Consider the following 27,065-nt stretch of genomic DNA (forward strand, 5'->3'; position numbering starts at 1 on the left):
GTATTGCTATATAGTAAACAAAAGAGTTTTCTGGCTGATGAGTTGAATTCCTTGATGTGCTTGTGGGAATATTGTTTTCCTTCTCTCTCCTGGCTGTGGGAAAAATTCAGGAAGCCCTTTCACTCTTCTTGGTGGAGCACACGGTTTTAGAGTTTCAAAGTTAGACTGCTCATGTCTTTCCTCTGTCATCATTACTGGATTTATTTTATTTGTGTCAAATCTATAAATGTGTGGAGTGATGATGGCCCTGGTGAAGAAACATCCTCCCCAGGTGAGTTTTCCTTGCTGTTCTGCTTTCTTTCAGGCTGCGAGCTTTGTCTAGTGGTGGGAGTGTGACATCCCCTCCTCTGTCTCCGGCTTTGCCAAAGTACAAACTAGCAGACTATCGCTATGGGAGAGAAGAAATGTTGGCACTTTTTCTAAAGGATAACAAGGTGAGCAGGAAGAGGAAGAAGGCCTTGGTGTATGTGTGTTCCTACTGACAGTTCTGTGATTAGGAACCAGCTGGTTTGTGACTGTGGACAAAGAAACTGTCCCTTGGTCCACTTGCAGGGTTTGTGTGTGTTGCTTATTTGATCCCATTCTTGCTGCCCTTATTTGATTATTTTTTTTTTTTTTTGCTGCTTTAGGGGCAACTTAGGCTTAGGGGTACCCCCCAAGAACAAAACCAACCAGATTGTCATATTCAGTCCTGGTGCCACAGATGTCTGAGGTTGAAGTCTCCTTGCAGCCATGTAGTTTTTCTTTAATTTTTATTTAATAGTGTAAAATAGTAACTCCATGCACCTTGAAAGGCAATAAATCAGGTCCTGCACTTGGGGAGGTAGAACCCCAAGCACCAGTACAGATTTGGGGTGGACCTGCTGCAAAGAGAAGGATCTAGGAGTCCTGATAGTAAATTATCCATGAGCCAGCAGTGTGCCAAGGCCAGTGAAATCCTGGGTTGCATAAACAGGACTGTGGCCAGGAGGTTGAGGGAAGTCATTCTCCCCCTCATGCTCTGCCCTGGTGAGGCCAGGCCACAGATGTAATACTGCATACAGTTCTGGGCTCCTCAGCTGAAGAGGGGCAGGGAACTACTGGAGAGAGTCTAGAGGAGGGTAAAGAAGATAACTGGGGGATTGGAGCATCTCTCCTATAAGGAAAGGCTGGGAGAGCTGGGACCTGGAGAAGCGAATGCTTAGGGGAGAGCTTATTGATGTCTACAAGTATCTAAAGTGTAGGTGCAAGGAAGGTGGAGCCAAGCTCCTCTGAGTAGTTCCTAGTGACAGGACAAGGGACAACAGGCACAAACTGGAACATAAAAAAGCTCTGTTTAAACTTAAGAAAAAACTTTATTATGAGAGTGACAGAGCACTGGCACAAACTGCTCAGGGAGGTTGTGGACTCCCCTTCTCTGGAGATACTGAAAACCTGCCAGGATGCAGTCCTGTTTAATCTGCTCTGGGTGATCCTGCTTTAGTGGGAGAGTTGAACTGGATGATCTCTAGAGGCCCCTTCCAACTCTGACAATTCTGTGAAATTGTATTAGCATCTTATAAAAAAGGCAAGAACTCCTTACTTATGTGGAGGCAAGGTAATTCAGCAGGTGATCAGGTCCATGAGAGCAGTCCTTAAGTTGTTCACTTCTCTGGTGCTTGGGACACAGAAGCAATTGAGCACATGTGATACAAAAGAGAAGTGTTGAAAAATCCAAACCTTCTCATTATCAACCTTCTCATTCAAATGCTTCTCATTATGTTTCAAGCAAGTTTTCAGCAATAGAAAAGTCACATTTTAAAGTGTTTCTGGCAAATGATTCCTACATTCTGCCTTTGTAAATTTTAGGTTTTTCTGTAGATGGTGTCAGAGGCTGGCTTATTGATACATATGGTTTCAGGCTTCCAAGTTGCTCTCTAAGAGCCTTATCTTCAATTCAGAGACAAAAGATGTCAAGTTGTGCCTTTAGCTCTGCATGTAGATGGGCACAGACACCACTCCCCCCCTCTTACCCCACCATGGGATTCCATGCAGTGCTGGGAGCCCTGTCTTGCTTGAATGTCAGAGATTTTTCTAAAAAAAATGTGTGGTGTAGCTTAAAGCCATGCTTTAATATGCAGAATTACCCTACTCTGTGTTGAGAAGCTAAAAAGTAAACCTTGATGTCAGGCTTGAGTCAGTCAGCCTGTTAGAGGCCATTGTCATTTGCAGTTTGTGTGTCTTACACCAGATGATGCAAAGACCTCTGCAGCTGGGACTGATTCAGAACAGCCCATTAAGGTTCTGTGTCCTGGGAAGCTCTCTGATGGTTATGAGTGGTCCAAAAGAATACTTTGTGTGTGTGCCACAAGTGCAGTTGAGTGTGTCTTGCTTTTGGTGTACATGTATTTCCATGCTGGCTGAGGATTAGGCTGGGATGCAGCTCTGATTAAAAGGTGCTCTGATTGCAAGGAGAACAACTTCTGCTGCGTACTCAAATGAATAAATAAAGCCCTAGGTTGCTTTGCTTCAATTAAAATTGGGAGGATTCTTTATTCCCAGTGTTGTGAGGTAGATCTCTATGAAACAGCTCTCTGTTGTGTAATAAGAACTCACAGCTTCTTGTCCACATGCTGATGGAGCTTCCCTCAGATGTTGGACAGATTTAAAATTTAGTGTTAAAATCTATTTTGAGTTATTCAGTGTTCTCTACTTACTAAATCCATACTGGTAGATTTACTTGAGTTTTACTCCTTGGTTGTAAATTGTAAATGCTGACCTTGAATCAAATACTAACTCTGTGCTATATGTGGTACTTTTGTTAATAGAGAAATTCTAGCTATAAATTCCATTGAGGTTAAAGCATAACTTTTCTAACTTGCCAGTGTAAATTTCATTAGGTTCACATTTGAACTACAGTGGTGTGGAAGTTTGAATTGTGTTGTGTGTGATCTTGATATTATAGTTGTGGGGGGGATTTTTTTTTAATTAGAGATGTCAATTTGCAGTAGAGTTACAGCCACCCCCAGTCTGTTACTGGAAGTTACTCAGTGTACTGTGTGCATGGGGACAGCATTGGCAGGATAAAAATTTTGTGTAAATCCAAGTATGTGGCATCATCCCTGAAACTGAAATACTTGGGTACATTTGTAAACTATTTTCCTTTGATCCAGATACCTTCAGACCTTCTGGATAAGGAGTTTCTGCCTATTTTACAAGAGGAGCCCCTGCCACCACTGGCACTTGTACCTTTTACAGAAGAAGAACAGGTTTGTATCCTTTATTAATAAAAAAACCTTAAAGCTGGCATTAGGTTAAAGGCAAAATAAAGACTGTTCCATTAAGAACATAAAACTGGAGATTAGTAGGTTTCAGGGAAAGAAATTATGAAAGCATGCTGTGTTAGCATGTAGTTTAAATTCTGTTCATGCTCAATATGATATTCTGTTGATGGCAGACAGTCAACTTGCTAAATCCAGGATCATCTTCTGGGAATTATTACCTGTTTTTGGGGTGTTTTTGTTTTTTACTACATAGCACTTTAAAAACAGTGAAAGCTTTCCAACAGTTTTTCTGTTTTAATAGAAATGTCTGAGTTCTGTAACTTCAGATTTGTGGTTGCTGGAAAAGTGTGGGAAGTGTTTTGGCTTGCCATATTTCTTAGGAAGGTGTAGTACTCTCAACCAGTTTGTATGTAAGCAGTTTCATGATTATTTCTTTCTTTGGTATATAATTAATTGGTGACCAAGATAAGAGTGAGAATAGGCAGTCCACAAAGTTTCCATAAGAGTGAGAATAGGCAGTCCACAAAGTTTCCACCTCAAGTTTGACTTGACTAGTTAGGAACCAAACCTAAAGCAAGGGCTTTCAAGCATAGAAAACTGCCTGTCCCCCTCTGGTTAAATTCCTCTAGATTTCTGTCTCTGAATTGATTCCTTCTTTATGCTGTCTCCAGATTTTGAAGTTGCTCTCTGGTACCTTAGCACTTATGTCTGAATGCTGTGATTTGTTTGGTGTTTTTTTTAAATTTTCTATTAGAAAATACGAGTATTTTAATGACTTGAGTGTAATCTGATTTCTGTAGAGGTGGGGAGTGTTAATTTCTTATGATTTCAGAGCATCCTCCTACCTTTGCCCAATGCTATTGTATTCTTGAAATTTTCATCATGTTTTTGTGCCTGAGTATTCTGGCACATCCTGCTCACCTCTTCCAGAATTTATTCCTCTTCAAAGTTAATGAGTATTTTGGGGGTCTTTTTAGGATGCTGTCCTTTGACATAAGATGCTAATGGCTTTTCATCAGCAGTCATATTTAGGTTCAGGTGTATATGCTGTAGCACTTTATCTTGTAGTCTTCAAAAACACCTGAGAGTGAAAATATGCTTTTATGGGAAATCTTAGCCCAGCTTCCCTTCTCCAGTGGGAACAAAAGGAATATTCAGGCAGACAGCCCAGGAAATGGTCAACCAGACATACAGTAGCCATTCACCCCTTATTTCTATTTGTCTTAGGAAAGAATTCAGATGTCTTCCTTGCTCCACAAGCAGATGAGATGTAGCCTCAAGATTTTGCTGAATGTTGGGTTTCTTATGCTCTCATTGGTTATGTTTCTGATGTCTTTTTCTTGAGACATCTTCCATAGCTGTTAAACAAGTAGTTGAGCCCCTGTTTTGGGGCGCCTTTGCTTTTTGGTGTGCATTGTCAAGGATGGACACTGAAGCAAAAGTAGGGTGCTTTTTTGACTTGCCTTTTTTTTTTTGCTTACCGTGGGGATTATCGTCACTATGCACATTACAAGGATTGCATCTTCATCACAACAGGGTCTGCAGAGGGGAGGCAGAACTTGTTCAGAGTTTAGGCAAACAAGTCAAATACAGCTGGAAAAAGATATGAGATTACTGGTTTTGTTTTTTTTTCCTTACTGGGAAATAAGGCATTGAAAGTTAAGGAATCACCTAGGCAAGATAGTGGGGCTGATGAATAGCTTAAAGTTGTTTCTGTAATTAAATATTTCATCACTTCACAAAAAAGCAGAAGTATCAACAGCAGTTAGGGTGGTGATTTGCAAACAGAGGTGCTTCATTTTCACTTGAAGTAGGTGCTTTAAACTTCACTAGGAGAATAAAATCAGATTTACTGGAGGCTGACCTTGCTGTTATGCTACATGTGAGTTGATTTTTTGTTTTTTCTCCCTCTTCTGGAGTCTTAGTTACCAGTTTTCTCTGGAAGGAGGGTCTGCTTTGTAAGAAGAACAAATCAAGCGGTTAAGCTTTTTTTCTGAAATGAGTTAAAAGTCCTTCAGCTGTCTGTTTGCTTTGATCTTAGCCATTTAGATTTTAAGTAGTATATATTTGCTTGTCTCATTGTTCTCTGAAGGCCTTCAAAGCCCATCTAGTAATACAGATGGGTTCACCTGAGCAGTTTGACTTCTTTAAGTTCCTATCAAGAAAGCTGATAGGAGAGCTGTCTGGAATCCACTGCATTCTGGTGATTTAAAACTTGAATTCAGAAAGTGTGTGACTTCAGGTTGGCTTCATTAGCATTTCTGAACATAGTCCTGAATTCTTTGGCCCAGTTTTGAATTCTTTAGGGACAGAGAATGGGGCCAGAGTTGTGAATTATGCATTCAGTATTGAAAACTTTATTTAGAAATTATCTCATATTAAAGTTGAATTTTATGTTTATTAAAATGAGTATCCACTTAAATTTCTGAAGCTTTAAATAACTGCTTAAATAAACTTAGTTTTTCCCAAAGAATGTTACTCTTATGATACATTTAGAGAAAAAACCAGACATTTCTGCAAAGCAGATTAGTGAATAAATTTTTATTCAAATTCTATTGCTCTTTGCGTGTTCCTGCTTTACTTAACTAAGTCAAGAGTTGGTAGTAATGGTGTCAGGTATAGGTAGGTGCTGATCTCTTTTTTGCAACTGAATGTGTTTAAAGCTGCTGGTGTAATCACTTCTGTGCTGGAATCATCAATTAAAGGAGCAGGTGCTCACTTAATACCTTTAGAGTGTGGAAATGGCAGGTAAGTAACTTGGAAGCGCAAGTACGGACTAAGATCCTTAGAGGAGCTCCAGCTACTGATGTCTCCTTTTCCTTGTTAGTCACTTGTAGAGAATTTGTGATGAATGTAAGGAAAACAAAGCTGATACTAAGCTAAAATTAGGACAGTAGTGTTTCTGGGTTTGTTTTGGTTTTTTTGTTTGTTTGCTTGTTTGTTTTTTTTTTTGTTGTTGTTTTTTGTTTGTTTGTTTTGTTTTTTTTTTAATAGAGTCTCACCTTGGCTTTTTCTTCTTGGCAGAGAAATTTCTCCATGTCTGTAAACAGTGCTGCTGTCCTGCGGTTGACGGGACGTGGAGGAGGAACGGTGGTGGGGGCTCCGCGAGGTCGAAGTTCCTCTAGAGGTCGAGGTGAGCTGCTAGTGGGGTGTGCTGCCATTTGGGCAGATTAAAGAGTCTGAAGGATGTCAGAGCTTGGTTATCTAAAGGTTTTCTCGTGCCAAGTTTCTTTTCCCTGAAGACTTGGAAACCTTTCCAGTAAGATACTGGTAAGAGAATGAATGTTGTGTATAGCAATTGTTCTGCCTGCCATGGTGTACATCTGGTACTTGTATTTACCTACTTTTTGTCAGACTGGGGATGTAGAAGGCAAAAGGAAAAGTAGTTTTGAGGTGAGATAGGAAGTTGTTTCATTCAGAATTGTCAGAGATAACTGTAATAAAGATGTCAAACCAATTTACAGAGAAAGGGGAAAAGAATCTACAAATGCATTTAAAACATTAGGATTGTAATAGGTGGTTTTCACTGTTCTGGAAAGTCATTCTTATATATAAACAGCCTGAGAATAAATAGGTGAATGTTAATGGAAAGATACAATTGAATTAGGGAGAAATTAGAGACTTGGCAGTTTCTGTGCATTGCTATAACTGGTCTCTCATTCTGTATCATTTGAAAATTAATTGAGAAAATGTCCTTAAGCAGTATGTCTCGATTCAAAACAAATTGCTAAATCTGGAGTTTATCTCAGAAGTTCCCTTTAAATGTGCATACTGCTGTGAACACTATTTTGGGGGGTTTAGCATACAAATATTATGGGTTACATTAGAATACGAGAAGCTATTAGCTTGGAAATGTCATAGGAGTAATTAAGTGTATAACCTCTGCCTTTGCAAGTACTTGGGTGAGGTTTCTCTTAAGGCCCTTTCTAAATTAATTCTAAATGTCTTGAACTGGTGATATGTTAAGTAACATTTTCAGAAATCACTTCATACATAATTCAATACTTGACCAGAATTTTGCTCTGACTTAATTTGTTCTCTCGTGTCTGTTCTTACCCCTTAATCCTTCTCCATTCTTGGTTTAGATCCTTCAGACATTTGCAGGTTGTCATCTGTCCTCTTGTGGTTGCTTCCCAGCTAATGCACATCCAATTTAAACTCATATAAGGCTGTCTCCTGATTTCTTGGACACTGCCCTTTAGTTATGATTGTCTTTGCCTGTAAGTTCAGGGCTTAAATAAGAGTGTGTGCACACTTAGTGTACCTTGTTACATCTCTATACATTGCAAGCTGTTGCTTTTTGCTGTGTGCTTTTCATGTGCATTGCTAACATCTGTGTTATGTTAATGCATGTCCTTGCTATTTTTTTAGATGCATTAAAGCTTAATTCTGCAAATTAAATGAATGCTGCTTAAAATTGGGTGATTTAAGACCATATGACCACTAGTGTGCTCTCTAGTTTCAGTATCAAGACTATTTCTCATTTGCCAAACTCCCTTTTTTTTTCTGTGAAATTTTTCTTTTTTGTTGTTGTTTTTTTTTTGCTCTACCATTAACAGTAGATGTCATCCAATGCCATGGGCAGTAGGTGGCTTTTTAATTGCCCCTGCTAGTTTCAGTGAGGCCACAGGGATAAGTGTGGCAGAATATGGTTTCTGCCATAATTCAGTAATTCAGTTTTTTAATCTATTTGTATGCATGGAATTTTTGTTTGGCAGTGAAATTTGATTCATTACATTTCAGTGGACAGAGCTTTAAAAATTTAGTGTAGAGAAATAAGATAAATCAGGTGCCTCGAATTGCCAGTGAGTGGGTGTGAGTCCACCTGTGCCTGATTAGGACAGGCCCCTATTGGGCATGAGCAAGGCCAGGGGGCCAATAAAGGTGGGACACACACCCACTCACTGGCAATTCGAGGCACCTGATTTATCTTATTTCTCTACAATTTAGTGTCATTAAGACTATTTGAAAGCTTCTATTTCATATATTCCTGTTTCTTTCATACTTCATATTAAGAAATACTAGCTCAAGAACTTTGTTGTAAAAATTCGTCATCTTCGCTTATGTTTTCATCCTCATTTGACCTTTTTCTCTTAACTTGTGTGATTTGTTAAGTGCTGTGCTTATTTAGGCTACTCTGCCGTGGTTACCTTTCTGCTGTGAAAACGCATTTTGCCCACCTTACCCCATTCATTTTTCCTTCTTGCTGGAGTTTGAAATTGTGAATTACTGAGGTTTCTGTTTCACTGATCCAGGTTATTGCTTGTTTCTTCCACTCTTCCCCTTTTCTTTCCGTGAGCAATTAGACTTGGGCTTTAATCAGTGTCCCCAAAGTTGCTTTTTCTCAGCAAACAAATTAGGGCTTCTTCCGAGAGAAAATTATAGACTTTTGAGAAATATAAATGTGATGTTATAATTAAGGACTTTGTTTCTAACAGTTATTTATGAAAAGCTCATGTAGGACTGTTGGCATCTAACTTAAAAAACGAGCACGTTGCTTGCAAGTAGCCAGCTTTAAAAGCTGTTCTGTTTTCAAGTTTCAGTGAAAAGAACTTGGAATTTCTTCAGAGTTTGTTCACTAAATGAACTGCTTCACTTAACAGTTGAAAAGCATTTTCCTTTATTGCCCTGCAAAATTGTCTGGGTTCAAAAGGTTATCTGATGTTTTTTGTGGACCCTGCATCATTGGGTGCAACAAAGCTGGTGATGATCACACTTGGGCTTCAGCTTTACCAAAACCAGATGACTGTCTTGAAGTGACTGACGTAACAAATCTGATCATACATGAAATTCTTCCCTGAAGTTACTGTTATTCCAGTTTCCTCACTGAGGCAGAAGTCACTGAATAAGGTTTCAGTGTTCAGGAAGGTAAGAGGGGATCAGTGGCAGACTGGTGGAGGAACCCATGGGAACTGTTTGTTAGAGCTCTAGATATGACTTTGCTAATCAATACTTAAAACTCAAGTGTAACACTGAGTAAATATTCTCTCCATAATCACCTCAAGTCTCACTGACAGCAATTAATTCAGCTGATGTCTTTGATTTTTTAAATTTTTAACTGTTCTGAAATACAACTTGATGTTGCCATTAAAAAGCATTTGCAGTGTGCAGTTGCCATAACTAATACTGCACGTGTCTTCTGTTCAATGCAAAACATTTTTAGTTCTGAAGTTATATTCTCTAAAGAAACCAAACACTTGCACGTGACCCTTTTTCTAATTGACTTGTTTTGCTGGGAGCTCCCTGTGGTGTGCAGTTAAGCCCTGAGCTTTGTGCTGTCGGGACTGGAATGTCAACATTCATGAACAAGAGCCTCAGAGGAGGAGAGATTTAAATAGTCCCTGGAATGGGCTGTAAGCTTACAGACACCTTGTTTTGTAGCTATTCTCCTTTGTGATTAAAAGCTTTATGAAGGGCACTTCGATTACCATTTAGAGCTCTTTCCCCTCCCACCTTTTTCCCCTTTGTAATCCTTCTTTGCTGCTGCTTGCAAGTGTGTCAGTGGGGTGGAAGTGGGAAGTTCCCACACCTAACCAGCAGTGGCTGAACTGCAGCCATCCTGCTCTTCCCACACAATGTTATGGCTGTCGTCAGAGATCCTGAATGTCAGCCATGTTGTAATTTCAAGACCGCTTCTTGTGTTGCATTGGGTTTTTCCTGTGATGACAGAATGCCAGTTTGTACTGCTTCTTGCTCTCTTGCTTGTGTCTTGTATTATTTTACTTAAATTCAGACTTGTCTGTTTTTCAAATTAGAGACTTGTGGCTATGTTAATTGTAGTATCTGGTGGATTGAGGCCATCATTCTGAGATTTTTCAGGAATTACTGAAACACAAATGACACAGCTGTTCCATTCAATTCTTAAATGGAAGAGTATTGACATCTACTGACATTGCATTCAATTACAGCTTCTACACTTGGGAGGTCTGCTCCACATATGGCAGGCATTTTTTCAGAAACATTCTAATGGCAATAAACATGTTGTTCCAAATTTATTAGCCATAAAAAAAGCCAAGAAATGCAAACACAGAATGGCAAGCAGTGTGCTTAATGTCAATTTTATCCTCTCTGCAAGCATTTTTCATACATTCTGTGATAAGTGTTAGCTCTTTCCTAGGGAGCAATTTCATGTCCAACTCATCAATGTGATACTTGCTGAGTAACTGACTTGGTATACCACGGTTTTCCTTTATTAGCTACGAACATGCTGCAGCTTGGGAGGATCTATTTTATAGCAGCATTCTTCTCATTTGGTGCTCTGCCTGCTTTCTGCTGTCCTTGCAGGTGGAATTCAACAGGGTGCTGCTGAATGGGCATGTCTGCTCACTGCTCCTGGAACAGTGCCTTGGAGAAAGCAGTGGAGGAGGGGATCAACACAACCAGGGCACAAGTGGCTTTGTTTGGTCCTGGGCCCTATCAGTATAGCTGGGAGTTGAGTAGTGTGGCCCCACAGGCAGACTTACACTGAATTGTTGAGGTTTTAGTCTTCTGCAAGGTTGTCTTTTAAATCAAACATTCTAGTGGCTGAACACAACTGAAATACTGAGGAACAGTGAGGCTAAGTGGAGAGTGGTTTTTCAGGCTACTGTTTCACTTGCTTTTAATGCTGCCATAAGCCACACTGCTGTTAAAACAACTGCTTCTGTTCTTTCCTGTATAGAGGGCATTCAGTTTATTTGATACATCCAGCCTTCTGGTTCTTCTACTTGTGTCTGCTGTCAATAATCAGTGTGTGTTGGTGCTTGCTCACACTGCAAGGGGAGCACTACAAATGTCACTATAACTCACTGTGTTAAACAGAAAGGAGAAACCAGTTTTGTTTCTGTTGGAAAAGTGTTTGCAACTTTCCACCTCCACTACCTCAGAGACAGGAAATGAGTCAGTGCCTTTGTTCTGTTTTGACTCTGCCTGCCTGTGGCTTTCTCATGTGAACTGCTTTTGCTTTATTATCTCCTGTGAGAGGAAGGAAGAGAGCTTTCCTGTAGTGAAGAAACCAGGCAAAGATTACCATTGTGTGAGGTGCTAAAACTTCCCTGGGCTTTATTATAGTGCAATGTCTTGGAGTTCTTTTTCAGGATCTTAGGGGACCCGTGATGCCTTAACTCAGTAAACACTGTGGTACTTTGATGCTGTATCACATCTTTACTGCTTCTTGCCTATGCAACTTGTTTTTGCACTCCTAACTGTGGTCAGCCTTAGAGAATTGTATTGTCTGCAGTTGAGAGGATTTGTATTTCTAGTAAAGTCATCAGTTTGATCCTAGTCTTCTTCTGCCTTGAGGGCTCTGTCAGCTCCACTCTCTCCACCTGAACTTGTGTAAGAACAGCTGTGCTGAATGGGGCAAGGGCTGCTGTAATTCAATATCCTGCCTCTAACAACAACCAAAGGAGGACACCTTGTCTAGAGAATAAAAACTGTATAAAAGTATAAAGGTGTGTACATCACATAAATATTCAGCCTCCTGACATTTGCAGCTCAGTGCATTTCCTTAGCTGAGTGTCACCTTTGCATTTGTTAAATGCAAAGGGAGTTTTGTTTAAATCCCGTTTCAGGAGCAGAGGGAGAAATTGTACAGACAAACTTTATGGCTTTGTTATACACCCTGCAGCTTGTGCTGCCTGGTATGAAATTGGTGTCTATCTGAGGAGCCTAACTAGATTATGTGGACATCACTTTTTTTTCCTCAAGATATCTGGTGTTAGAGAAACTGTTGCAACTGTGCTTTATTTCCATTTATTCAGAGCCTCTTTTCATAAGGAACAATACGGCACCATAAGGAATATGGCACAGTTCCTTGAGGCATCCAGGGGTCTTTATAGTTGTTAGATGTAAAGGCCTGTTACCATTATTCCTCTAGCAAGTTGCAGAGGCTGGAGCTCATTTTCAAGGTGTGTATTTCCCATTTCATTTGTTCATTCTGTCTTACTCCTCTAGATCCCCACCTTATCCTTTGTGGTGGTTGTTTTCTTGAAGCCAGGCAGACAGGGATACTAAAAGAATGATGCTTGTGAGCATTGCTTGCTTCACAGCCAAAGGTTCCATTTGTCAGGTGCTTTTTAAGTTCTTGAACTTGGCTGTAGAGACTGGGTGTATGTAGGCATGGAACTATCCTGACAATCAAATTGTGGTTTTCTACTGCCATGAGATCCTTGAATTGGGAAATTAGGTGATAAAAGCTCTCCTACGTTTTTCTGCAGTAGCACTTGGTGAAGCAGTATTATCTCCTGTAGATTTGGAATCCTCACCCCATTAATTTAACTGTAAGGTGCTATAAGCTATCTTGAAGGTCTGGGGAAGTGTGTGTGGGTGTTGTTTTTCTGTTGTGCTTTTATTTTATTTTTAACCAAACACCCTGCATCTACATTAGAGACTGGATGTGGCACTCAGTGCCATGGTCTAGCAACCGCAACGGCAGTTCAAGGGTTGGACTCGATGATCTCTGAGGTCCCTTCCAACCCAGCCAATTCTATGATTCTATACCCAAACCCTCAAGATGTGCTTCAAGATGCTCTGCTTTGAGGATACAGCTGTAACTTTGTCTTCTGTCTTGATACTTGGTAGCCACCTGCAGAGAATAATTTCTTGAGAAACTGAGGATAGTTTTTATTCTGTAGCTCTTGTGGTTCTTCATGCTGTCCTATCTATACACATCCTGTGAGCCTTCTTTTCTCACTGCTACTCCTGTGGGAGATTTCTGCTGGGGATCGCCAGAACTGAATAGTGGTGAAGCTTTCTTCTCCCTTATTAATCTTGGTAGCAGTAATTAAGAGTGTATCTGCAGTGCAGTCCTGTTACACTGGATTCCACTCTTGAAAGCAATCTGATATTTGTAAGTGTGAAGTATACATGTACTGTGGGGATGTTCTGTGAACAACGCATCCTTTTTTGGCAATTGCTATTGGGTAAGTATCTGGGTTTTGTGGTTTTTTTCTCTGTAGTGTTTGTTTCAGAATTGTTTGCTTGTTCTGTCTGGTCTTGTGCTTCTTGATAAGAGTTTTTACTTAAGACTCTTTCTTCAGTCTTTGTTCCTTTTTCCTTTTGTCCGAGTTAATTTCACTGGGGCTTAAGATGGCAAGATTAGTTCACAGGGACACCAGGAAAGGGAAACCTACCTGGTTCTTTCTATTTCTATTATTATTTATACAAACACTTTGTGTTTTTTGTCTTTCCAGGCAGAGGCCGAGGAGAAAGCGGTTTCTACCAAAGAAGTTTTGATGAAGTGGAGGGTGGATTTGGGCGAGGAGGGGGCAGGGAAATGCACAGATCTCAGAGTTGGGAGGAAAGGTAACAGAACTCTAGCCCTTCAAGTTTTTTTTGCATACAACTGCCTAGCTTCTGTTTGTATCTTTTGACTTCGTAAAAACACTCGAGGAAAGGTGTTGAGGTGTATCTGCCAGTGGAGTGTTTGAATTTCTAGGATGGAGTGAACACAGTAATGTTTCTAGAAGCTCTGGAGCAAGTGAGGGTATTTTCACAAAGAATTTTTCATCTGAGTTCCTGGGGAGAAGGAACTTCTTTAAGAGAATATAACAGACACAGTTGCAGTGGAAATGAGGGGTGGAAAATACAGATTGCTACAAGTTTCACTTCAGTTTTAGTCTCTGTATTATTGACAGTACTTAAGGTCACATTTCAAAACATACCAAGCTGCCAAAGGCTACCTGTGTATCAGTGTTCCTGAAAACTTTGGTTGTTGAGTGGATACTGTCCATCAAGCTCTGATTTTAAAAAAGCCCCCTCCCAAGTAAAATAATCAAAACAACACCATACCTAAAAAGAGTGGAGTAGTTCCAAAACCTTATTTGAAACTTCTGTTCTGCCTTTCTAGGGGAGACAGACGCTTTGAAAAACCAGGGCGAAAAGATCCAGGTATGGTTTTGTTACCACATGGGCAGAAATGGGAGGGAGGAGCAGGGTGTTTTTTGGGGAAGGGACCTCTGTTTACATAAAACTTTCTTATTACTCGGAGAATATCGTTGATACAAGATTCGTGGTACTGTGCCACGTTACCTAAATGTGTTCCCGAAGTGTTGGTTTTCTTATTTTATGTTGTATTTCCTGTTAGACATTTTAAATGTTTTAGATAAGAAAAATCTGCAGTAAACAGGTTGGTTGTTCAGTTGAGATGTGATGCGTACAGGTGGAACTGGATTCTGCCTGAGCTTTCAGCTGGTATAAAGTGTCTCTTATTTGTATCAATTCCTCCTAGTGAGGAGGACTTTGGAATTCATATTCTGTGGAGCATTTCATAGAGAGGACCCTCTCATGGTGTCTGCATGTGCTGTGGTGGAAGTCCTGCTTCATAGTAAGGGATGGTGTGCTCATTTTCAAATCACGAAGTTTTGTGCAGCAGCTGGTTGCTCCTCTGAAGTTTCTTGTCCTATTTCTCTTCTAGTTTGGTCTTAATTAGCTAAGAGCTCTGTAGCACATTACGATAGAAGTAAGAGACCTGCAATATTTCTCAAGTTTAAATATAAAAAATTGTTTTAACAATAGCAATTTATATTTGGATATCTCTGTGTTAGAGATGAATGTCCCTACAGGTGGGAGGACCACTGCTCTCCTTTTTACCTTCAAAAAGAAAGAAGGTGGGGAGTACAAAAGTATTAAGAGAAAGTGTTGGTCTGACTTGAGCCCTGATTAAGGGTTACTGTTGAGGAAAGACTTTGCAGTGACACAGTATTTTGAGTATGAGACAGGGATACAGGTGTGCCAAAAGAAGGAACAGCAAGCACTAGGGTACCACAGAAAACAGTGGAAGCAGAAAGACTGAGGTGGGAATCAGTGTTCAGTTTCTGATTCAAGGTCAGCTTGTGTTAGCAGATGGACATGGTGGTTTCTGTTACCCTGGATTTCATTCTCTAGCTGTATTGTGCTTCAGTTTTTTGTTGCTCTTTCATAGGGCCTTGGATTAGCCTCAAATTACATAATTTACTGAGTTGCCAGCTTTTTCATATTCTTTGTTCTGGGTGATCACATGACAGAATTAAGAGATCAAATATTAAACTCTCCTGGGCATTCATAATGGATGACAGTGCAAGAACCCTTCAGTTAAAAATCATGAGATTGAAAAAAGGCCCTCAATGAAGAATTATTTCTCCAATATGATCAATGTACTATTCTTAAAAATTGGCTACTTTTTCAGAGCTCGCAACAGTTTGCAACTGATTCTCATAATGAACAATATCTGTTCCTGCTCTTAGTATGCAAATGGAAGGTGCACCAAGTCCTTGGGAGTTTAGCAAGTTGTCACAGTCTTGACGCTTAACTGAGAGCCCAAATAGCTTCTGGAAGGCTGAGGCTGTTAGCAAAGAAAGTGAGCAAATTGCTTTCTTGATCATGGCTGTCTTTTAGAGCTGCACAAAAGCAGTTTAATTTTCTGAGCAGTCTCTTGATTAGTAAAAGCTTAGTAGCTGAGGGGATTTGGTTAGTTACCAGCAATTACACACTGGTGGTAAGTAATTGTAATGTTAATAGAAGAAGATGTTTAGTAAGTCAGTTGTGGAACCTGCTTGGGTTCTGTTGAATGTGTATTTTTTATCAGTTGAATATAAAAAAGGTGTGACTCTAAAAAAGATGCTGACTTCCTTTGAATTGAGCTTTCTTCCTTGCCTCAGTAGCAAGAATCACATGCGAAGCAGTTTCATCACTATCTTGCTCTCCTCCTGTTGGTTGAAAGTGTAGAGTGCAATTTTGTATCATCAGAGCCTATAGGCAACCTTTCTAGGCTTGTTGTCTGATTTGGGCATCACATATTTCCAGTACTTGGTGAAACATGTCTGGTTCATCAATTTTCTGGAGCTGTAAAAGCAATAGGGATGTTTCGTCTAACCTTAATTCTGCAGCTGCTTTGAAATAACTACACAGTTGTGCCTGTCTAATTTGCTTCTGTAGTAGTCTTCAGCATTGCATTCCAAAATATATTTGAAGATTGTATTTAGTGTGTACGAAACATTTTTCCTCTGTACTTGCTGCTGTACCCCCTTTTAAACTAAATCTATAAATGGAAAATTATTTTTAAAATAGGACGACTTTAAAGTTTCAAATCATTTAGAAGCCAAATGAAGCAGCCCACACTTTGATAACTGAAATTAAAAATAGCTATTTATAGTTTTGGCTCTAAATGGTGAGATTAGAGTAGTGTCCCATTTGGATTATACATCTGAATTTTAAAACAATTGGTTTGTCTGAGACTAGAGTATGTGAAATACGGGAAAAATGATACCTTGCACAGAATATGGATCTCTTTTTCTTGGTGGTTATTTCAGACTTGACACAGGAATCTGTTCTACTTCTCTTGCACTGATTCTTAACTTGTAGGACTCTTGTCAAGGTAGTATGTTGGTAGAGAACAGGGAAATGATGCTTGTGGAAATACTTAAGAGGGTAGATAAAGGATCTGTGGATTGCAGATGAGTCAACAGCTTTGAGGAGCAGGGATGAAGGCCATGTTCATAGCATGTGGCTTTGCAAACTCCACAGTATTCATGAATGCTTGTACATAAAAATTAAAAGATTTTGAGGGTATTTGTAATAAAACCAAATCTGTCTGAGGTCTGGATTGATTGGGAGGGAATACCTAAATAGTTTTGGAAATTGAGCTGAACTGCAGTGAAAACATGAGCCTTCTGCCTCATTCCCTGTCCCTGTGGGAAGTGTTTCCATGAGACTACTTCCCATTTCCCCGGACTCTAAGGCAAAGTAGCTTCTTTTTCTTAACCTCCTTTGGGATGTGGACACACTTAATTGAAAGGTTTTGGGGCTTGAGAAGAATTCAGTTGAACAGCATCTTGGAGCGCTTCAGGTGTTTTTTCCTGTTGCTACCAACCTCACTGAAGCTAGGAGGCACACTTGGTGTGCAATGCTGTTGTCCAGGAAAGTTGGTATCTGTTTTCTGGGTTTCTGGGAAAAGCCTTTTACTTTTGAAAAAGAACTTTATTTTGGTACCTCACTATTCAGGTATGAACATATAATCAACACTGCTTTTGTAGAGAGCTTGGAAATAATTATCCGTAATTCTGTTTATCCTTTAGCTTCCTAAATTATTTAGGAGCTTCAGAACAATGTCTGGATTGCAGTAGGTTTATGACGCACGTAAATACAAAAGTCTCATGTATAGTTTTTAATTTTTTATTTTAAAATTGATTCAAGTGTCTCTGTAAATATGTGCAGTGTGTACAGGCAAATATTGATGTTAAAAAGCATAAAATATAAATGGATGCAGTTCTAGTGTATATAATGCACCCTTCTAGGTCAAACCTACTTGGGACAAGCAGCGCAAAGAGGAGAACATGTGGAGTTTATTGTCCTGTAAAAATAGTACATTAATTCATTTAGTATAGTCTCTCTTCCACTACTAAATAATTTATTCAGTGTTTCCAAAAATGAAAAATTTTCCACTGCAGCATTTTTTACATACATCAAGATTTTTTGATAGTGTCTCCATAGACCTCTCTTGAGCCAAGATGTTCTCCTCTTGCTTGGCAGAAGGAAGAGCTACAGTTAGTATTTACAGTTTTGCTTAATAAGAACAGCCAAAGTGTTTTTCACTGCCATGAGAGACTGGCAGTACTTTCTAAGTGAACTCAGCCATCTGAAAACTGGTAACCCCCTGTATCCCAAAGGAGTTAGGAGAACAGAAAAATCTAGGATTGTGGATGAATAGAGTTGCTTATCCCAGAAATAATACATTTAGTGAACATCTCCATATTGGTTTTGACTGAGACTTTTCTTTTTTGTAGTTGTGCAAGCTGGTTAATTATGATTTTTGTCAGCTTTAGGAGTTTTGAAGGCCTTTCCATGCAGGGTCAGTGCAGCTTTAATCATAGTCTGGTGAATTCAGCAGACAGCTCTTCTAATTTCCCAAAATTAGTTCTGTGATTCTTGTACCTGCCTTTGTCCTGGGTGGTTAATCCAGTTTCTCCTCAGCTTACAGTGGGCACACCGGTTCTCTTTCCTCTGCCTATCGTCTTGTAATCAAAAGGATGGGAGTACAAGAGAAAGATCACTAGAAGGTGGCAGGGCAGGCAAGGGAGGAAGGTTGTAAATGGAACCTGAAAGTTTTATGTCATAACAATTAAAAAAGCACACAGTTCAAAGTCTGTTCTCTCTATTCTGTGAGGCCAGTCTCAGAGAGCTGGAAGCTGTCAGCGTGCTGTCCATTGATGCGGATCTCCTTGTCAGTCCTTTTCGGACTCTTTGAGTCAGCTGCAGCTGGGAACTCAGGAATAGTCTTGTCAAAATTCTCCATCTTGATCTGGTATTCACCTTTGGCGTTGCGGGCTAGCACGGAGGCGAAGCGGTGGTACAGCATGATCTCTGAGGGGAGGTAGGATGTTCTCCTTTGACACATTTCTCCAGTGCCCTCCTGCACAGCTGATAAAAAGACAACCAGCTCAAAATGGTGAACAGCTTCCCGCTGGAGGAGGGCAGCCAGAGGGCTGGATGGAGTGATTGAGTGGGAGTAGGTCAGTGGGAAGATGAAGAAAGGACACTCATCCGAGGTCACACTGTCTAGGTGAAAGTCAACAGTAGTTTGGTGCAGCTGCCCGTTCTCTTGCTCTTGGTAGAGGATAGCAGAGATCTGGACACTGGTCAGCGGGCTGGGGCGTGTGTTGGCCACCTGGAAGGTGAGGTAGGGCTTCCCCTCGGCATGTGTCACAACGGCGGAGCGGGTGAAGCGGATGGAGAAGGCCCGGTTCTTGGGCCGGGCAATCTTTGCCACAAAAGCACCTGTGTCAGGCAAGAGAACAAGCTGAACACCAGGACCTGGAGCCTCTTAGCTCTGGGGAACAGTCAGAGGAGCAGAAGCAAATGTTGGGGAGGAATGGGCTTTCTAGCCTTTGAAAACTGCTGGGCTGGTATGACACTGACCCATTTTTTGTTTAAAAAGTATAGCGTTCCCTAAAATGCTTCTTTTCTAAACTATTTTAACTTGCTGACATTTGGAGAGTGAGCAACTGTAGCTGTAGGAAGGAGAGCTGTTAGCTTGTCCTGATTTACTGTAATTATTATGATCATAGGATAGTTTGGGTTGGAAGGGACCTTAAAACTCATCCAGTTCCAACCCCCCTGCATGGGCAGGGACACCTCCCACCAGCCCAGGTTGCTCCAAGCCCCATCCAACCTGACCTGAGACACTGCCAGGGATGGGGCAGCGACAGTTCCCTGGGCAAGATGGGCCAGGGGCTCAGCACCCTCACAGGGTAAGAATTTTTTCTAATGTCCAGCCTGTTAGTTGGACCAGACCTTGGGGAAGCTCTTTCTTAATACATAGTGGATTAACCTGTGCATCTTTATTGAAATACTTTAAATGAGAAATTTTCAAAACAACTTTAAAGGCCTTGAAATATCTGTGACATTGTCAAAATTTTCATTGTGTTTGGTACTGAGGAGTGCTTAATGACAAAGACAAGCAAAAATACTTCAGCTAGACAAAAAAAGTAAACTTTAAAACTGTTAATCAAAAAGTTGACTTTAAATATTGTAATTCCATTGAAAAAATTTTGAGAGATAATGAAATAAGTGATTGAGAGTGGTAAGTGGTGAGCTGCCACAAGTGTCGACCAATGAATAGTGGAACCCTCAAGTCTAGATCTTGTTATTGCCTAATTTATGCCTTTTGACATAAAGGAGTCTTTGTCTTTAGTTAATGAAAGGTGTCCAACTTTGCTGCTACATTGCTGGAATCTCATTAACCTTTTAGTGACCAGTTCAGTTGTTCTTTCAGGTATTAATGTGATCACTATTTATTTCTAGCTCAGTTTCTTAAATCTGATTGTTCCACCTATTCTATCTAAAGATGAAACATGAAGGGTTACCTGTGATGAAGGCTTCCAGCATGAGTCCCAGAACCATCTGTATTGCGAGCAGGGCGATGGCACTGGGACAGTCCCCGCTGGGGAACATGGTGCCATAGCCGATGGTCAGTTGTGTCTCCAGTGAGAAGGAGAAAGCAGCTGTGAAACTGGTGATGTACTTGACACAAATAGTGTGGTTGTCGGGTGGAGCATCATGGTCCAGCTCCAGGTCCCCATTCATCTCAGCCAGCAAATACCAAAGCACTGCAAAGACCAGCCAGTGAATGACAAAAGAAGCAGAGAAGACCAGCATCATCCATCTCCAGCGCATGTCCATTAGTATTCCCCATACATCTCGGAGATAGGCCAGACCTTTTCTTTGGGCACCATCCAGCTGGAATGTGCTGTGTCCATCCTTGGTGACCATCCTCATGTATCTTTGGGTCAGGAGGGGGGCACTGGCTTTGGTGTTATTGCTCTCTGTCGTATCTGTTCGCATCTCCTGGAAGGGAGAAAAAAGGGAAAAAATCCAGTAGAGTGCAGCATATTTGTGTTTTGCCTAATGTTCACAGTTTTTGACACATCAGCAGGGGTTGAAATACTGCAGCCAACAAAGGAGGGCTTATACATTGCAATCCAGAGAAGATTAAGTCAGGAGAGGAATTTACCACTGTTTGTGGTAATACTTTGCTAGAAAAGATTAGGTTTAAAAATCTGACTACTTCTCCAAGTTTCCCTGCTTAGTTGTTTAAATATAACTTTCATACTTTACCTTTCTAAGTTTACATTTGAGTTAGGTGCTGTGATTCTTAAGGAGTGAGTGGGATGGGGTTATGCTTACTGTATATGAAAAGTAATTGAATTTTGTCCAATTATTTTGGGTCTTGTAACTTCATTTTATCTGACAACAGTTTCCTGATGCTATTAGGAACACTAGTAACAATAGTACCATAATGTTTTTTACATTATTTTTCCCAACATTTTTATGCATTTTAGGGGAATGCTGGAGTTTCTTTGATAGCCCTCTCAGGTGTTCCTTGGTCAGGAACTGACTGCTGTCTGTACCCTCTCTGTTCAGGGTAGAGCTTTTGTGGGAGTCTGAGGCTGTTTGTGTAAGGATCAGGGTAAAACAGACCAGTGCTGAAAATCCACTGTTCTGCAGTTGGAAGTTTAGTCTGCCCAAGCAGCATATTTATTTGTGATCAAATGAGAAAATAGGACAGCAGGTAGGTGGGAACTAGGGGATGAAGGCGGAATTGCAGATGCAGGAGGCAAAATGGATACTTGCAGGTATTTGAGGTGTTGGGCTTCTCTCTTCACTTCTAAACCTTGAAACTTGCCAAACTTGGCAGAGATCCTGAGTGTCTTTGGAAATACACTGGCCACTCAATATAGATACTGAATGTTTAAGGTCACCTGAGGCAGATTTAATAAGTAGGTGTTCATGCAAAATACAGACTTTGTACTGTGTGCAACCTACATGAAGAAGGTTGTGAGGAACCTTGTTCATGGAGCAATGAATATTGTGAAGATACACATAGATTCTGCAAGTCTATAATTATACAATTGTGAAAACAAGCTAGTGGAATCAGATTTTTTTACCCCGCAGGAATACTGCCCTAGTTTTAACTCGGAACACATCAGAGCTAAGGAACCTGAACTTCAGAATGAATTTGAAGGGTAAAAATTTTTCCCGTGATCTTAGATCCTGTAAACCCACGGTTTTCCTGACTCGTTACTTGATACTGATACCAGGTTTTAGTAATTACAAAAGTCTCTTCTACTTGTGCTTTCAGTGCATACAGAAGTATGAGAACTGACATCACAGTGAATATTTAGCTGGATTTTGATTTTCCTTTACTCTAGCTCCTTTTTTCCTTTACTCCTTTTTCTCTAGCTTCTCAGAACCATCCAGCTAGTTCTTACATCCTTGCTGTGTTCCAAGAGGATGTCAAGTAGTTATAGGCCTGAGCAGAATTTGGTGTTTTCCCCTTTTATTTTCAAATTCACATTTCCTAGAATATTTCAAAAGCACTTCCTGTGCCAAAGAATACAGTGGGCCTTCTGAGATTCTTCTGGTCAGTAGTACCAGGCTGCTTTTCTTGAGGAATTCTGGTCATAGTCCCCTTGATTTGTAGCATGGCTTTCCTCTGAGTTTTATCTTTGGTCTACTATGGAACTTTCTAAATGGCACTTTTCAGTCTTGCTGCACACTTGTGTAATTTACAATAACCTGAGTGCAGTTTTAAATGCTTTAGGAACCAGATGATCAGTGACTTGTCTGTAGAGCAGAGACCTAGTGCTGAGGTGTAGAACAATGCTTCTGGATGCCTGGGAGGGCCTGGAAAATGAACATCTCTCAATGGAAAGGATAATGGGGTCAGTGCTCTTAATAAACTGGACAACACCTTGGTTTTACCATGTTAGAATAAGCAGTACTGGCAAGAAGCACTCCCTTGTTTGAGGAGAGGAGAACACTTCCAGAGCAGAATGCCTCTGGGTGTAAACCTCGTGTGTTCCTGAAAAAAAAACAACCTAGTGTGCTTGTGTGAATTCCATGGTGCTTTGAAAGCAGCAGCATCTGCCTCATAGCCTCAAAGTACCTTGGGTTTGCAAAACAAACATACACTGTGAGAATGAAGCTGATATGGTGTGACTGGTGACAGAAGCCTTTCCTACAGTGTCATATTAACTATGTTTTTCTTTTTGTCTTAATGTATTACATTTTGAGGCTATACTTCAGGCCCACGTGGCATGCTTGAGCAGTGCAGATTTAGAGCAGAATGTTAACAGCATTGCAGGGTCTCGGTTTTGTTGATTAAGGAGCTTTCTAGGGTGGTGATTAATCACTTAACATTGACTTAAAGCTCTGAAAAAAATTGGTTAGTGTTCACCAGCAGGTTGGTTTGGATCTTCTGTGAGAGCACATCCATTATTGAGAGATCTCAAAGGTACCTGGTGAAGAGAACCTCCATTAGCCCCCAGCAGCAGATGTTGCAGCAGTCCTGTGTCTCTGATTCTGGGGACACCCAGCAGGGCAGTTTGCTTGCTGGTTAGCCATGTTACTGCTCTGGTATCACTTGATGCAGGCCTATGATTTTTCTTGTCTAGGACTCTTTAAAATATTAGGTATCATAATTTGATGGCAGTGATGGTTGTTTGTAAGCTCGAGGGCTTTAAGAGCCACAAGTCTCAACTTCTTGGGATGGGAATAATGGGTAAGAAATTGCCAATGGGCTCTGAGAGCAATGCAGCTGATTTAGAGTAAGAGGTGAAAAAACAGCTTTGAGAAATTGATTACTTGGCCCTCGAGGATTAGTCCTCTGTTTTCAAAGCAGAATTAACTTGAGTAGATGTGACTTTGAATTTTAAAAATTTTTGTATTAAAATACATATCTTCTTGTAAGTGATAAATTAAAGCAGTTACAAAGTACAGTTGGGACCATCTGATCTGATCCCCTGCCCAGCATTTTCTGTGATGTCCTTTCATTAATCCCAGTTTCAAACAGGTGTTTTAGGAAAGGCACTCAACCTTGACATGAAAAGAGAAAATGTGCATTGTTTAGAGAGTACTTGTGTCCACTGATAAATACATACTGTATTTCTAATCCAGATTTGTCTAGGCTCAGCTCTTAACTTTTTGTGTTATGCTACTTGTCTGGTTTTACCGTTCCTGGTTCTTGACTTGTTGAAAGTCTTGTGGGTTTGGGGTGTTCCTTCCCCCTCCATCTCTCAACTGATAGCCCTTGACTGGAAGGACAAGAACGGTCAGAAATTACTTCACTAAACCTCTTTTGGAATGTTGACCAGTCTTTTATCATTCTTACAGTGTGTTTAATCCTTGTTGTTTGCAGTCTGCTGAAAGTGAAATGGTTATCACCAAGTCCAGGGTGCACATCAGTTCCTTTTTTTAAATATCTCTTTGCTGTCATTGTCCTTCTCTCCGTCTGCTCTGTCCTATACACTCCTATAGGACAAGTCAAAGTAGGGTGAATACCTTTTAAAATCAATTTCCCTTTCCATAGCAGACGGACAGGTTCTGAACTGACCCGGCTTGCTAATGATTTATGTGCCATAAAACTTTGCCCTACAGCTCTAGGATATCACTTGCATTTCTGAAATTCCTGATCCAGCATACTGATTTCCCAGGCTTTGCTTTCTTGGTTGGCATCTTCTTCCTGGTGTTGCAACAGCTCTTTGTTGCATTACTGTTCCATGCCACCATGCTGCTTTCCAGTTCTTCCCTCTTGCTTAGCCTTTCCCTGAACAGCAGATGCTGAGCTGTTACGACTCTGATAGGCTGGCAGGGGACTCATTTGCAGCAGTGTCTGTATTTTCTATTTGTTTGCCTTCTCTGATGGCATTTGATGTCCCCCTTCCCAGCCTGGGACCAGGAGGGGCCTGGATGCCCTGGAGTGGGGCTGTGCTCATGGGTGGGGGGAATGTCTGCAGTGCTGCCCCACCTGCCCCGCTGCTGCTCTGCACACAGTCTGTTCTAATTGGCCTCGGAAGGGATTTGTGATGGTTTAAAGTGCACTGCCTCATGGTGACAGCGGAGTCCAGGGGACCTGCTGTTTGCTGGGAGTAGCTGCAAGAACTGTTTGTACAGCTGTAACGTGGTTTGAAGATGTATGAAAGCCTCAGGGGTGCTGGCGTGCCCCCTGGGGGTGTGTACGTCCCCTCCTTACTTGTCCCCAGTTCACAGAATCCTGGACTAATTTCAACTTTAAACATCACCTCTGTTTTCTAAGCTGGCATTGTTCAGATACATTGCTCTAAACTTTGCAGCAAGAACAAACTAGGTTTATAATTGTTTTTAAAAGCCACTTTTCTGAATGTTTGCTGCAGTATTATTATTTTTAGATTGAGTGGCAATCCTTGGTCTTGCATTAATGTTAGGAAGTGAAGGGGTTGTTCAGTATTGATGATATAACTGGATCATATAACTTTCATTAGGAGACAATCTTAGAAATGCTAGAAGTAATTCAGTTAGAAAAATTGCTCTGGTTGAAAGCTTATGCTACAGCTGTTAGTAGAGTAGTTAAAATGTCAAACATGTTTTTCCTGTATGTTTTGTCGCTATTGCTTCATTGAGAAGAATGGGAGTAGTTTGTGGCAAAACTGTTTTTTTCCAAGCAGTCTATAGCATTAAAGTAACAGTTTTCAGAACTTGCTACCTATGTCAGTCTTGTAAACCTGGGAGCTTCAATTTGTTGAGCCCAAGTCATACTTTTCAAAGCAAGTGCCAAACAAAATATAGGATGTGGAAGCTTGTGTTTTTGTGACAGTTTACTACAGGATGTAGTAAACAAGCCAAAAAACAGGATGTAAAAACCAAGCCAAACTAAAAATTTTGATAAAATGAGAGAGTATGTCTTTTCATAGCACAGAAGTCAAGGCTGCTGATATACTTGATTTTCTGGGGACATCTGTAGTGCTTCATTTTGTATAAAGTATAGTAAAGCAGTCCAAAAATATTGTGAAAGTCCATATGAACCCTACATATTGATTATGAAGTACCATCTGAGTAGACCAACTAGCCTGGTCACCTTTAGAGAAACAGAAAAGTTTTATCATGGCTTTGCCTAAGTGTTGTTTGAAGTTTTAAAACATGCTAGCATATATTAAATCCTTACAAAGAAATTGGAATGCAAAACTAAGTGTTGCTAGTGGAGTAAATTTCAAATTAAGAGGTAGAATGTTTGATGTAAGGCTTTAGTAATTGTAGTCTGCTGCCTTTTTTTTTTTTTTTTTTTTTTTTGTTAAATTTTTGGAATGAGCAGTCCTGCCCTGTGTGACTCAGAGTTTCTGATGGTTTATCTGGAATGACAGAGCTTTCTAGGGTGTCATAGTTGGTACCTGGTACCTGTGCATGGGCTCTGAGCAGCAGGGCTAGCTGGGTCAGAATGCATTGGTTGAAAATAATTAAAGGCACAAGGTAGGATTAGAAATGGCAAAAACAGACTTGAAGAGGTGAAGCTGATTTCTTTAAATTGTGGTGGTATGTAAATGCTGAGTTAGGATGAATGTACCAGGAAGGTGAGGAAGACTTTTGTAATGTCTGGCTGAGCAGCAGCCTCGCTGCCTTAGCTATAAGCTTGCAAGTGCTCCCTGATTGCAGAGCTTTTCTGGCACTATTTCTCCTGAAACCTTTCTGGAAAATTACTGCATAATGACCTCGGTCTTGCTCTGTATGATGTTAGGAGTACGGTTATCTGAGAAAGCATTTTGATTTTGAAGGGAGGGAAAATCCGAAACCATTTTGTTTAAAGTTATACTTAATTTAGCAAGCTTTAGAAATAAAACCCTGCGCCCTGAGAAGAACTTTGGATTTCTTTGATTACAGAATGACAGAACAATTTCTAATCTTAGAATAAGAGAAAAAATGAAGATCGTTTTGTGTACTCACCAGTCTTTGGAGGGTTTGTGTGCAGGAGAAGGGGGAATACTTGGTCCAGGAGAGGGACTGGGCTGGTCTCGTGTATTGGTCCCAGCACTGGCAAGAGATTTCCCACAAGTGGTTGGTAGAGATTTTTTTTTTTTTTTTAAATATGTAAAAATGGGTTTGTATGTCTCATTCCTGTGTTTATAGTGCTGGGGAGGGGGGGTTGGTTTTCATCTGAAGCTGATTTGATTGGTCATTTTGCCTGCAGGGGGGCCGGTTAGCTCTGATCATGTGGAAAAGAATGCTGGTTTGTTAGGAGCATTTCTTTACCCAACACAAACCCTTAGGAGCCAAGGAGAAATCCTCCAACACTTACTTGGAGAAGGGGTGCCTTTTCCTTCACCTCCTTAATCAAGATAATTTTTTAGGTTTGTATAATCTTAAAGTTCTACGTGAAAGTTGAAAAGGCCAAAATTCCCCTGGAAAAGCTGAATGGAAAAAGTTTCCATATTGGTGCTGACAAACACACTGCTCTTCCATACTCTGTCCCTAACCAGTGTCACTACAGCTTGGTGACAAGAGAAACTCCTGTGTCTCCCTGCTGCTGTCTTCATGCCCCTCTGCCTATGGTCTCTGGAG

General features: G+C 40.6%; 2 protein-coding genes across 17 annotated transcripts in view; one reads left to right on the plus strand and one right to left on the minus strand.

Annotated features, from left to right (window-relative positions):
- GIGYF2 (GRB10 interacting GYF protein 2) overlaps positions 1-27,065 on the plus strand; it is a 75,041-nt gene that overhangs the window by 14,938 nt on the left and 33,038 nt on the right. For 15 of the 16 annotated variants that reach the window (XM_030456254.1, XM_030456262.1, XM_030456247.1 and 12 more), the window contains 5 exons: positions 305-434; positions 3,132-3,227; positions 6,267-6,375; positions 13,415-13,526; positions 14,071-14,111. In XM_030456254.1, coding sequence (XP_030312114.1) covers positions 305-434; positions 3,132-3,227; positions 6,267-6,375; positions 13,415-13,526; positions 14,071-14,111 — 488 coding nt within the window. The remainder of the gene's footprint in view (positions 1-304; positions 435-3,131; positions 3,228-6,266; positions 6,376-13,414; positions 13,527-14,070; positions 14,112-27,065) is intronic. The other variant, XM_030456255.1, reaches the window with a different exon arrangement.
- Positions 17,782-26,507, minus strand: KCNJ13 (potassium inwardly rectifying channel subfamily J member 13). Its single transcript, XM_008490989.2, has 3 exons — positions 26,451-26,507; positions 20,063-20,543; positions 17,782-18,974 (listed from the first exon to the last, which is right to left on the minus strand). Exons 2-3 carry the CDS (start codon positions 20,538-20,540, stop codon positions 18,352-18,354), a joined length of 1,101 nt encoding a protein of 366 aa, XP_008489211.1. The 5' UTR covers positions 20,541-20,543; positions 26,451-26,507; the 3' UTR covers positions 17,782-18,351.

This window comes from Calypte anna, chromosome 9 (genome assembly GCF_003957555.1).
Source record: "Calypte anna isolate BGI_N300 chromosome 9, bCalAnn1_v1.p, whole genome shotgun sequence".
Lineage (NCBI taxonomy): Eukaryota > Metazoa > Chordata > Aves > Apodiformes > Trochilidae > Calypte > Calypte anna.

Bases quoted from the DNA above. Each gene is read 5' to 3' on its own strand.
- KCNJ13 (XM_008490989.2), bottom strand. From the start codon at position 20,540: ATGCGAACAGATACGACAGAGAGCAATAACACCAAAGCCAGTGCCCCC. The intron at 18,975-20,062 runs GTAACCCTTCAT...TGCCTGACACAG, and splicing joins GCTGGAAGCCTTCATCACAG to GTGCTTTTGTGGCAAAGATT.